The 14032-nt window shown below is 36.7% G+C and overlaps 1 protein-coding gene across 10 annotated transcripts in view; it reads left to right on the forward strand.

The window, feature by feature from the left end:
- Map2k5 (mitogen-activated protein kinase kinase 5) overlaps positions 1-14032 on the forward strand; it is a 258240-nt gene that overhangs the window by 111500 nt on the left and 132708 nt on the right. For all 10 annotated transcript variants that reach the window (XM_004855593.4, XM_021237014.2, XM_004855594.4 and 7 more), the window contains 2 exons: positions 4600-4661; positions 10632-10680. In XM_004855593.4, coding sequence (XP_004855650.1) covers positions 4600-4661; positions 10632-10680 — 111 coding nt within the window. The remainder of the gene's footprint in view (positions 1-4599; positions 4662-10631; positions 10681-14032) is intronic.

The following is a 14032-nucleotide window of genomic DNA, read 5'->3' on the forward strand; positions in this document are numbered from 1 at the left end:
TTATCCTATGTGGATTTTAGAGCTTTTGGGATGTATAGATTAATGGTTTTTCATCAAATTTGGAGAGTTTTTCACCATTATCTCTTCAAATGTTTTTACTGTCCCTTTTCTCCTTTCAGATCTCCCATTATACCTATCTTGGTATACTTATAGCACAGTTCTCTGAGAATGTGTTCCTTTTTCTGTATTCTCGTTATTGGCTCTTTCTCAGACTAGATAATCTCAACTGGCATAATTGTCACATCCCTGTTAACCCTCTTGTGAATTTTTTATTTGAGTTATTTCACTTGTCGCCTTTAGAATTCTATTTGGTCATATATGATTTCTCTTTATTTGGGGAGACATCAGCCTCATACTTCGCTTTGCACATGATTTCTTCTAGTTATTTGGAAATCATAGTTGGAGGCTAGTACATAGATTTTTTGTTCATATACAGAGAAACATACAACAAATATAAACAACTATGTACCACCCTCCGACTGTCATGTCTTTTCTCCCCCTCACATTGTGATCAGATTTCTTAACAACTTTCTCCCCAACCATAGTATTATTCCTTTTGTGTAGATTCTCATTACCTACTTTACTTCTACCCCACACTGTAATTTGTTCTAGATATTTACTGAACTTATCTTCTAGAAGTCTGAGACTAACAAGAAACATAAAGTATACTTTCAGGAATGAAAGTCCAGTTAAAACGTGAAGCAGGGTAGGTAGTGACTAATAAATCAGGCGCAATATAGAATGGCCAGGAATGATATTTACACAAGTGGGTTGTAGCAGAGACTTTAATGTCAGTGAGTTAGCTCAGCGAAGGCCATGCAGAAGATCTTTGAGGCAGAAGGAGCATCAAGTATAAATGCTCCGAGGTAGAAGCAAGTTCGATGTAATCAGAGCCCAACAATGTGACTAAAGAGCCATGATTAGTAATGATTAGACCTCAGGCTGGACAGGAGGCCAGAGAAGTGGACAGGAGCATGATTGTGTGGGATTCTTAGGCTATGGTAAGGAGCTTGGGATACATCTGAATTTATTAGGAAGCTACTGGCAAATTTTAGGTAGGGAAGTGTGATATGTTATACCTTCTCATTTAGTGAAAACTAGTCCATCCAGAAACACCCAAATAGTGGATTTCATAATAAATAGATATATATGTATGCATTTAGATTAGCCAAGAGAATAAATTATTTAAAACACACATTTTTGCAAAGAAAGGGTTTTTTAATATTTTCAGCTGGCAGAAACTATGATAGCTCATCTATTGAAATTTTTGTTTGTGGCTCCTGATTTCAGTGCATTGACAGTAGTAATCATGGTCATATTAAGGCAGATATTGGGACTAACATGTCAGAAATGTTGCTTCTGATTTGTTTGCTGTTTTGTATTTACCCTATGTGTAAGGTACTACTTTATATTTTAGCCTCTGTGTTAAGATACTTTTGACCTACTTGTATGAAGATGCTTGCCCTAATTTATCATCAGATGTGTGTAGTTGTCCGGCAGTGAGCATGGGTTTTTGCTAATCCACTAGCAGTCTTTCTCTTGGTTGCCATAGTAGATGGTGGCACACAGTGAAATGACTGGTCATGGATGGCATGTGGCCAGGGAACAGTGCCTGCCCACGGAGGGTAAACCAGTGACTCTGGAGTCATGAGCATAAAGTGGTCCCAAACCCATGGAGCTACACATGAATGCTTTGAATACCAACATCTCATATACTTTCTGTCATTATGTGTCATTTGGTAGTGATATCACATTACGGTGAGAGTTTTTAAGCTTTTGAAAAGTTTACATGTGATTCTAAACCTGTGTAATATTATTGGTAAAGATTTTAGATCTTTGCATTTTGGAAAATTAAAAGTATTAGGTCTTCTGTGAGCTCTGCCATTGACTAAGGCTTGACTTTAGCTATCACACTCATATGTCTGGGACTCAGTTTCTCCCGTCTGTCAAACACTTTCCTCCCACTGAGACACAATACCCAACACTCACAACTTAAAGGCAGAGAGGTTTGTTTTGGCTTATGGCTTTTAGAGAATTCAGTCCATAGTCAGCTGGTTCCAAGGCAGGAAAGGCATGGTGGAAGGGTTTGGTGAAAGAAGCTAATCCCAGCATGGTGGCCAGGAAGCAGAGAGCAAAGGGAGAAGCCAGGAGGGAAATACAACCTTCGAGGTCATGCCCCAGTGAACCATCTCTTCCTCCCAAGCCCTACTCTTCACAGCACATGCAGCTATGGATTCACAGGTGGATTAATCTACTGATGAGGAAAGTACCCCCTTAATCTAGTCACTTTCTACACACACGAGAATTGGGGGGAACATTTTAGATCTAAATCAAAACATAAGGTGAGTGGACTCATATTAATGTCCCTTCTAGCACTAATATTTGGTGATTGGGTAAGTCTAAGAGTTACCTTGTTGGGATAAATCTGTAGGCTAGAAATGATAGTAAGATGAGTAAAAATTAAACAGAAACCCTCTGCCATTTTTAGCCTGATAAAATTTACTGAACTGCGCAAAGAGTTTAACAGGAACTCTTACTTCTGGATGTACACACCATATCATCTTTTTCACCCCTGACATGTATCTCTAATGAGTATGAAAGGGGCAGGTGACAACACAGAAACAGGCACATGAAGATTTATTCTTATAGACGACTAAGGAAGGTGGGATCCAGCTGGATTAAAGCGACGTTTATAAGAACTAGTAAACTACCTCAAAATGGGGCTGTTTTTTGTCTTATTCTAGTGGTAATGGTAGAAAGGTAATCTTTGGCTTTTTGTTTTAGCCTGTTGAAACCATTGTTTAGCTCAGTAAGCCCTGATTTATATCCTGTGTAAAAATAAATCTCTACTTATGACTTCTTACCAGAGTACATGTGGATGGGCTTACACCTTGAAGTTTTGAGCACAAGCCGTTCACTGAATTGGTCCTGTAAGCTGCTCTTGTTACTCTTCCACGTACCTTGTACAGCTTGGTCTTCTTGAGCTTGTTCATCCTTGCAACTGCTCATTCATCCGAAAGATCAATGAGAACATACGCTTTTCTTTTCCTGTCACATTTTCGCTTTGCTGCATCTTCAGTAAAAATGCTGTTTTAGTAAATAAGGGATAGTTCCTCTCATTGGCTATATGTCTTTTTCTCACGGTCTTCCCAGTACCACCTAGAGCTGAAGCATAAGTTTTAGTTACACCCTGCTTTCCCAACTTCTTGTCAGAATCTGGAAACTATAAGCAAAAGTTATCTAAAACAGTCATCTTTTTTCCTCTATCTGCTTTAAACAAGATGAATACAATGCTAGTGACTTCATGTATGCATATTCACTATTTTACATTGAAATTTTTAATTTAAATTTTTTTCTCGGGTGTCCAGTTTTACAAAAATGTTATATAAAAATACATCCACAAAACAGACTTGACTGCATTTCAAAAGAATGGCATGCTTTACCATATTAAGCATTTAAATAAGTCATCCAATAGTAAAGGGGTAAATGTACATTTTTAGCCTTTGATAGGAAGAAATATTTCTCACATATCCTGGATAATTTCTTTGTAGAACTGAAAGACTGTATGGATTTGATTCTTAAAAGAAAGTTTATTAAATATTGTTTTAAGTGGTTCTCATCATATTATTAATGAGTAAAGTAACAGTTCTTTACACAACCTACATTCCTGAAATTCATATATCACTTACATAAGACTGAAAATTTAATAAACATACCCAAGTGTATACTTCCAAATGAATAGCAGTTCCTTAAAAATAGTCACCTAGGAAATTTCAGTTGTTTCAGTGATGCTGTTGTTGCCACAAATGGTTCTTTCTTTTTGGTTCCTTCTTTGAAACTGTCTCAGAGTAACCATACCTAATTGATGAAATTCATGATAATTTTAACTCGTGCATTTATTCATCTGACATATTTATTAAACACCTACTGTATTGTCCACCAGTTGTGTTAATTTCCAAATTGATGAACATGAAAAACAAATAAAAATTGCTGCTGCCTTCATTATGTTCCCAATCTACTGGTTTTTAATTTTTTGGAAAATGCCAAAAATCATTTAAAGCTAAATTAGGTAAAGATGGAGAGTTTTAATGAACACCATTTTAATGAAAAATACATTATGGTATAAAGAGGTGGTAAATGTTAACATTGCTTTTTTTGCTTTGTAAGTCCTTAGGTGTATTTTGAGCCTTATATCCACCAGCTTTTGTTTGGTTAATGTAAACATTCTAAGTTAGGGCCCTAATTTACATTTGAAAAAAGAGGCATATGAGACACAACAAATGTGGCTGTTACGTTGGTCTTTATAGTTTTGTGTATGTATAATTTTCCATAAAATGCAGATTCTTAGCCAGCCCCTGACTGGTTTCCTTTAGTTTTTTTCACTATGTGACTGGCTATACACTTGGGAATAAAAGGAAGTATCTAGTTATACTTCAGCTGGAGGTCTGATTATATCATTAATAAAAATGAATAAAATCAGTTTTTGCCTAACCTCCAATGCATGTTGTAAGATAAGCAAAAATGTATTTTGACAATAAATACACAGAGGAACAGTCCAATCTGCATTTCTTTGTATTAACACAACTTTTATCTCTACAGGGGGATCTTTGGATGTATATAGGAAAATTCCAGAACATGTCCTTGGAAGAATTGCAGTAGCAGTAAGTATATGATTTCAGTATTAGGAAATTTGGCTGATTAAATCCTTCTAGTTATGCCTACTCTTATATCCTTAGGATGTTTCTTTCCTTTTTTTCTTCTTCTTTTAATCCTTCTTACCTTTCTTTTGCTTTTATCATTTTATCTTTTCTTCTTCGCATAGAACAACCCCTAACATAGTCACATGACATGTGTTAGGCCTGGCAGTACTGTGACCTGTTGTAGTATCATGTTTGCAGGGGCCTGGGTAGTTGAAATTGACCACTAGAATTTCCAGCTTCTTCAAAAATAAAACCAGTCTTTTGGACATTTTATAGATCTAAACATATAACTAGAAAATACTTTAAAAGCCTAAAATAGGGCCGGGGATGTAGCTCAGTGGCTCCATACCTGCCTGGCAAGCACAAGGTCCTGAGTTTGATCCCTGGTACTGCAAAAAACAAAAAACCATGTGCTATAAAAAACCTAAAATAAAATTAAAATAGTTTATGAAAAGTACTACTTTGCTTTTAGAGAACGCTGTGGTTTTCTTATGTTCTATAACTTATTTAATCAACCACCTCTAGGAAATTATTCCCTTTGTGATGAAAAGCAGTTTTCCAATTTTTTGTATTCATTAATAAACTGGTGAAATATATCAGCTAAACTAACATTACTGTGTAAGTTCCAGATTTTGTATGTGGGGTAATGTGGTTAGGGCTAAGCAGCATCTCAGAGAAATCATGGGGTGGTATAACAGTAAACAATTGCTAAACTAAAGGCACCCTGATAGCGTAAGTGGTTTAATACAGAACAAAGTGGTTTTATCATGTACCATTTAATTAAATGGCTTATTTTCACATTCATTATACATCAAACTGACAACTCAGATTCTTTAATCCAACATGGACACTTATTTAGTCTTAGTTCACTGTAATTCACAGCTTTCCTTTTTCTTTCTAATTATTAGTGTGAACTGCCCAGGGTGATGAGAACTTTCTTTTCTGATGCTATTCCTGCAAAGTAGCTTCTAATCTACATGTGTAGGTAGATTAATCTGAAATTTGAGCATTTAGATCACTATTTTAGATGAAAATAAAAATGTTTCATTTCTTCTTCTAATCTCAGAGGGGAATGAATGCTTTGTGGCTTTTGGCAGTTCTAGGCTCTAGAGTTTAATAACACGTCTAGTAAAGGGCAAAAAAAGACAAAGATACCAACTGAAAAAGAAAAAAGTATACAAGTTCTGTATACTCAATTATGTATTGAACTGGGCAAAAAAATAAAAATCTGTCTTCTTGAATAGAGAAGGGTGTTCTCCCTGGACTTCATAAATCTTGCTTCCCTCTTGATAGGGCATCCAGGACAAGGCCACTGGTCTTTTTAATTTCACCAGAGTGAGAAGACTGAAGTTAGTGCAGTCAGCAGAAAAAATAATCCCGCTTTCAATACAGGGCTTGCCTGTTGGGTAATTCAAAAGATGACAAAAATTATTTCAACAAAAGGCCTTAAAATAAATGCTAGTCTAAGTCATTTATTTTTTTTAAATTAGAGGTTGGTCTTTTTTGTTGTTTTTCTAAACTACATCCAGTTTCTCTAGCTTACATGGCTTATCCTGTCATAATAATGAAAGCTTCTTATGGCTGGAGTAGAAGAAATGCTTTTAATAATTTTGTTCTTCTGCCCCTTTTTGTAACCTCTGCTGGGTCCTTAAGCATATGTAATGCCTCCAAAACATGTTTATAATCTGAATAGGCTGCAAATTGGAATAATTCTTTGTTACAGCTGACAAATATCAGATTGGCACAAGGCTAATTACTCCCTGATGCTGGGAGGATTATACCAATCAAAGTGGGACGGGAAAATTGATGGGCTTAAGGTCATGGTTTATATAATATGTGTTCTCACAGCCTGACTGGGTTCCCAGTCTCCTTCTGTGTTCCAGAGACTTTCCCGTGAGTTCCCTCGGTGAGGCCAGAAAGCACATGAGTGTAGTTTTAGCTATTGCCAAGTTTAAACCAAAAGAATCTGAAGGTGGTAAATAAATGCTGAGTATTTCCTGTACCAATTACCATGACATACTTCTGTACAAATATTATGTCATTTAGTCTGTATAGCAACCCTGTAAACTGTGGGTTATTTTATGCAAAATAAAGTTTAGAAAAGTTCAATAACATGCCTGGAGATGTTGTCTAATTAATACATCCAATTTGAACACAGGGCTGTCTGACTCCAGACGCATTGTTCCTTTACTCTGTTTCTCCAGGTCTTGAGAAAGAAAAATAAAATCGAGGAAGGGATGAAAGGGAGAATTAGTTAAAAAAGAAAAAAAGCTGGGCATGGTGGTACATGTTTGTAATCCCAGCACTCTGGGAGGCTAAGGCAGGAGAATGACAAGTTTAAGCCTAGCCTAGGCAGCTTAGCAACTTAGCAAGACCCCATCTCAAAAAATAAAAAATAAAACAAAAGCTGGGGATGTTCAATCCCTAGTACCTCCAAAAAAATTTAAAAACTAAAAAAAAAATATGAATGACAGAATAATAGACTAACACAATTGCTTTAGACTATTAGTTATTATTTATTTTTAAATTTTTGCTGTTTAAAAAAATTTTTTTTTGGTGCTAGGAATCAAACCCCCAGGGCCTCACACATGCTAGGTAAGCACTGTGCTACTGAGTTACAATCCCAGCCTGCTTCAGATTCTTTTTTGGGAGAGGGTCTCACTGTGTTACCCAGGCTGGTCTTATACTCCTGGACTTAAGTGATCCTCCTGCCTGAGCCCCCTGAGTAGCTGGGGCTACAGGGATGCAGTACTATGCCCTGGCCTTTGCTTTCTTTTCGTATCTTCCTATTGCGTTTAGACAGCTCTTCCTCCCCAGATGAACTTTATTTTCCAGCTTCTAATAATCTGGCATACAAAGCAGGTCAACAGACCCAAGGGTCACTCCGGAACGGACCTGCAGCCTGTAAGATGTGTTGTTTCACTTTTCTCATGTAGAAGGCATGGGAAGGGAACAGTTTTTCTTCCACGAAATCCATATAAACTTTCTGACTTCAGCCTTCCAACTTGCTCCATGATTTTTATCTACTATCCACTTGAATCTGGTCTCCTAGAAAAAGGAATGCCTTTCTGCCTTTCCTGCAGTGGAACACATTTTCTTTTCCTCTCATTTCCGAGGCAGTGACACTGCGTACTGTGTTTTGAGAGCCAGTGTTGATTGAAGCTGTCCCTGAAAGGATGTGTGCTTGACATGTCAAGGAGCGAGTGATTGACAGCAGATCTGAGGACTTTCGTGTCAAGGCTTTGTCAAGTCATTATTGTGAAGCCTGGCCCACTGAATACCGATAATAATCCTCTGGATTTCCATGTGCAGATTTCTGGCTCCCTTGTGCACTGTTACTTATATGCTTTAGAGGAAAATCTAGTCTGTTGTCATTTGGAAGAATAGTATTTTTTGAATCTAACAAAATTTATAATTTTAGGAAACATAAAATACAGTATTTGTTTTGTCTTTTTTTTTTTTTGGTACTGGGAATCGAACTCGGGTCCTTGCACTTGCGAGGCAGGCGGTGGAACCACTGAGCTAAATCCTCGGCTTTTGCTTTTTTTTTTTTTTTAACCTGAATATGTTGAATTGCTTCCTCTTTGTGTGTTTTCTGATTATTCATTTTTTGTGAATTTTAATAGTATGCTGTCTGTAACAGGCAGGTTTTATAGTATGCAATTAAACATCTAAGTTGAGACTTTAACCCAACTTCTTTAGTACTGGAAAGGTCATTACTTACATGCTTAAGAAGGTGACCTCCTCTTATTACTCAAAGAGAAAATAGTTTTTGATATTGATGTCATTTTTATAAACACTTATAGAAATATTTTTGTTTCCTTCCATGTTAAAATTGCCATTAATACTTATCACTTTTAAAATATATTTTAATACTTATTTATATGTAGGTAATTATATGTGCTTATGGGGTACAGTGTGACATTTCGATACATGTATACAATGTGTAGTATTGTATTATACATTTATTAATATTACTGTTTGAAACATGTATTTTATTGTAATGTCAATTATTCCAAAATCTGGAAGAAGTAATTTGCTGTAAAAATTTATTCTGTTCTCTTAGATAAGCATGTAATAAAATTGATTGTACCATGTTGGCAAATCTTTCAGAACTACATTCTACTCCATGAAAACTATTAAAATGTTAACCTCTGCTCAGCATTAAAGGATATAGATTTTTTGGGTTTTGGTTTTTGTTTGGTACTGGGGATCAAACTCAGGACCTTGCACTTTCAAGGCAGGTGTGGTGCCACTGAGCTAAATCCCCGGCCCCTAAAGGATATAGATTTTTGTCTTCTAGATCTCTAGTTTTGTAAATTTCTCTCAGCATCTCAGTTTTTTTCTTTTTTTTACTATTGCTCTTAGTCTTTTTTTTTTTTTTTTTGGTACTGGAGATCAATCTCGGGACCTTGCCCTTGTGCAGTGGAACCACTGAGCTAAATCCCTGGCCCCTGCTCTTAGTCTATTTTGATCAACTAAAACTTTTGTATATTTAGTCACCAGCTCTCTTTTCATCATTTTTAAAATTTATAGACCTCTCAGTTACTTCACATAATGATGGGTTTTCTTGTTCATATGGTTCTCACTCAACTTAAAATTTTTGTGATTGTGAGAACTTAAATTCTTGGAGTGAATTTTGAGTAATAGTTGTTCATTCACTGTTTTTGGTATCATCAATCAGTCTTGAAATTACAAGATCATATACAAGTGTATACAGGATCAGTGGTTGTGAATAAAATGTGTGCATCTCCTTTCATAACCATTTTTGTATAAAGATTTTGAAAATTTTTATTTTTGCAATGTTAGGGGCAAGCCCAGGGCCCCATGGATGCTAGGCAGGTACTCTACCACTAAGCTGTACTACAAAGCTTGAGATTTTGAAAGTTTTTAATACCAACCCCTGATTAAGTTTTCCATACACTTGTAAACTATATACTTAGAGTCTTTAAAACATCTTAGGTTTTTTTCAGTTTCTATTTGGATTAATTATTCTTTAGACCATTAAAGAGATAAATCCAAATGTAATTCTCATTGATATTTCCTTGACCTGTGCTTTTGATATTGTCTGTATAACTCTTCCACATATGCAGTTTGCACCAGTCTGCGAGAGTCAACTTGGTGTAATTCATTCTTTCCAACCCCAATAAATTTTTTTTTTTTTGGTACTGGGGATCGAACTCGGGACCTTGTGCTTGCGAGGCAGGCGGCAGAACTGCTGAGCTAAATCCCCAGCCCTCAACCCCAGTAAATTTTAAAAATTGGGGGAGGGGCTTTTTATTTTGAAATTATTTTAAGCTTCACAGAAAAGTTGTGAAAATAATACAAAAAATTCCACCAGAGGCTTCCCTAAACACATACACCTAATTCTTTCTTTTCCTCACATCAATAGAATGCATTACTCAAGGCCCAGCACCTTAGTGAGCCCTTCTGACTGCTAGTGGGAAAAGTGGTTTCTGTTCCACTCACTCCCTTACTCATGAGTTAGCTCAAAGCTCTCTTGAAGATGTAGCTCAGGTCGAGTGTATGCTTAGTATGTTCAAGAACCTGGGTTTATAAACCCCAGAACCACAAAAAGGTAAAAAGCTTCTCCTTAGTTATAAATAGTGTTTGTCTTTTTTTCCTGCCCCTCTCCTCTCCTGCCCATAGCGCCATAAGAGTTTAGTGTGTGACCTTCCTGGTCCTTGTGAACATACACACACTTATTTCTTTTATTTGGCATGCCTCATCTTCTGACATTCTAAGCTCCCAAGGAAGGAACATGTAGCTTTTACATTCAGTGTCACCACGAACGAGCACAAAAATGGAAAGTATTCTGTAAATGCTTCTTAGTTGAGAGTTTTAAAGGAAAATTTGTGGTTGATATGTTTAATTGTAGAAAGTTCCCTATAAAAACCATAATTGTACTATTTTTTTCTTTCACGCATTTAGGTTGTTAAAGGCCTTACCTATTTGTGGAGTTTAAAGATTTTACACAGAGGTATGTGCTGGGGTGTGGGCTCTGACTTAATTTGGGGTGGGCCTGAGGCTCTCAGGATACCTTGAATTTTAGAGTAAATAAATGATAGGACATTTAAACCAGCTGTTATATTTGATAGTCAAAAGGATGAGGGCCGGGGATTTAGCTCAGTGGTTCTGCCGCCTGCCTCGCAAGTGGAAGGACCTGAGTTCAATCCCCGGTACCAAAAAAAGAGGATGGTTGCTTGTATAAATGTGAATGTGCTTATTTTCTTTCTTCATATTTCCTGCATATTTCCTGATCATAAACTTGGTATTGTATTTTTGTGAATTTCACTTACCCAACCTATAAAAAGATATTTCATAGTATTTGAAAAAGACAGGACCAATTTGTCTTACTTAACTCTAAGTCATGGTACACAGCCTTCACTTTCTGTACAGTTGCACTCTTCCTTTTGTTAATAGGTCAGACATCATCACACATTGTTTCTTAAGGGATTGTTTCTCAGACCTAGAAAGTGAAACTTTAAGTAAGGAATTGGTGAAAGCCTGAGAAACAATCTGCCGGAACATGTGTGCGAATAATCAGAATAACTGTTGAATGCTGCAAAAGTAACCTCCTTTTGTTTTTTTTAATGTTCCCAAGATGTTTGAATTCATTTAGAAGCAAATTATTAAGTGAGGAAGACACTGTTAGAAAGCAGCATCGGGGCCTAATGCTACCACAGTACTGTTTCACATCTGCTCATCCTAGCTTTCTGTACATTTGGGGGATGCAGCAGCATACAATTAAATGTGATTAAAGAAAATTTTGTTGTTTTTTTTTAAAAAGGTATAAACTATAAGAGGAAGAAATTAACTGATGTCTGCAACTGTAGTATTGTATCTGTCACCAAGGATTGTTTTCATTTGTGGTTGGTTTTAATAGTCTAGTTTTTCCAATTTTCTTCTCAAATCCTCCTTCCTATTTTAAAGAGAGTATCTAGGGGTTTTGTTTTGTTTTGTTTTTTAGAGGGTATCTAGGTTTTGACTATAAAATCAGATATTGTCATTTAGTTTTTGAAGGTGTTTATGTTGATTCAATGAAGTCATAAACCAATTTTTTTCTTTAAAGCCTCTCTACTCTAGAGAGGTTGGTTGGTGAGAAATGAAGGTGTGGGGAGAGTCAGCTGAGTTGTCCTAGGATTACTTTCCCCGGGTATAAATAAGTGTGTAAACACGTCTGATAACATCTGGTGCATCAAAGATTAAGAGGGTGCAATGTAACATGATGTGACTTACCGTGCTTCTTTTTATTCCCTGTACTTCTGCTTCTCCACACCCACCAACCCATAAAGTTGTTGTAGCTATTTTAATAGGAAGTCAGTGATCAGTTCTCATCATTTCATTGATTTTTATGGGTATCTGCTGCACAGTCCATTTGACAAAAGAATTAAAGGAAGGTGTCAGTGCTCAGTAGTGAAGCCTTCATTCCCAGGACCGAGCCATGAGGATGGGAGTCATGTTACGAGAATGAGTCTTAGGATGGCTCTGTGTTTTAGGTATACAGGATAATTCTCGCTTTAAATGAATTGGCTCTACTCATAACTGTCTATGAGGAAACTTAATAGAACTGAGAACTCTAGTGGATAGGAAACTATGTCTTAATTATTCTGAAATTGTCTTGACTTGCCTCTTTTAAAGTTAGAAACCACGTGACAAGTTGGTATGCCTCTAGTATCCTTGTATCTGAATTAATTTGATTTTAGTTTCACTGTGTTTGGGAGAAATAACTGAATTTTTCATCTGAAATGGGATAATACACGTTTCAAATAGATTTGTCTGGATCTGAAAATAAGTCTAGGGTCAGATTCCCAGGACCATTGCTGTACTCTCTATGTAGGCAGGGATGGTTGACCAGAAACTCCCAGACGCCAGTGAGTCCTTCTTCCTGGCACTGGTTGCAGCTGGCCTAGGAAAGGCCTCTTTGATCTGTGACACTTGAAGGCTGCAGTGTCTTGGCTGATCGAGGCCATGGAGCTTTTAAAGGGGAGCCTGGGCCTCTACTTCTGTTTTCAGTCTTTGCTGGCCCACCCAGTTCCCACTGAGTACCCCCTGCATACCACCAGGTGTGGGAAGGTGTCTGTGGGGCTGGGTGAGGGCAGGCATGGAGATTTCAGTCTCAAGCACCAAGGAGTGAATGTGTGTCTGCACCTGTCTAGGTCAGAGAGTGATGGATCTCAGGACAGAGTCCTTCCCCATATCACAGGTACTCAGCCATAGGATAAGTATGCTGTGCTAATACAACTCATGAAATACATTTCCATGATTAGCTTTTGAGTTTCCTAGCTACTCATGGAAACTTACTTTCCGGATTTAAATGTGTATGTTTTTATTGAAGAAACATGTATGTTTTTATTTTATGGAAGAAGACTAGTGTCCCTGGAGACTTTTGTAAAGCGTTGTAATGAGAAATTTACCCTAGATTGAATAGTTGTTAATATTTTAGAGGGGGTTTTGTCCATATTTAATAACTTGGATTCCATAAAAATAAGATTAAAGATCCCTCTTTATTTACCAAAAAGCTATTTAATTTTCTCCTTGATTAAAAAATTGTAGCTTTTTAGAGGAGTTCAATCAGGCAATTAAAGATCAGAGCTTTTAAGTTCAGCTAAGGCAATTAAATAGGTAATATACTTGTTTATACACTTTTGCTATGTAAGCTTACTGCTGTACTTTCTTAAAAGCACATATACTCATTTTTGCTTCTTCTGATTGATGACGGGAATTCTAGCTGAATATGTGTCACATTGTCAAATCAAAGCCTGCTACCAGCTCTGTGAGAAGACAGACAGTGAAAAGAAGATGGTGAAAGAAAATCCTGAGTGATCTAAGCTTCTTCCTCCTTTGTCTTGATCTAAGTACCTGTGTTCTGTGATCATTTTCTAATGCTGCCCCCTGACCCCCAAAAAGATAGGGTGGGAAGGAAAAGACATAGCTTTATACTTACTACAACTTTAAAATTAAAAAAAAAAGAAATAGAGATAAGTTCAGTTACCCAGTATGAAAAGAGAACAAAATATTTTTCATTCTAAATGGCCTCCTTAGAATATAGAGGCCCTGTATGTTTCACTGTATAAAATATATGTATAGATAGTATATTGTAGAATTTATAAAACCCAGTTAATAACATCCAAACAAAACGTTGGGAATCTGAACTCTTTCCTGTAGCATATCCTCTGAGGGCTGTCAGGGTGTGGAGCAGTAGGCAGGGACAAACCACCCATTCCTCAAGGCTTGTTAGTCTGCTCACTTGGTTTCAGTGTAATGCCTTATGTCAGCTGGAAATGGTTGTAAATTGCTATTCATAATACATCATCAAATAGTATATTCAG

This window comes from Heterocephalus glaber, unplaced genomic scaffold (assembly GCF_053883595.1).
Source record: "Heterocephalus glaber isolate CG9 unplaced genomic scaffold, H.glaber_assembly_v1.0 deba00001689, whole genome shotgun sequence".
NCBI classification, from domain to species: domain Eukaryota; kingdom Metazoa; phylum Chordata; class Mammalia; order Rodentia; family Bathyergidae; genus Heterocephalus; species Heterocephalus glaber.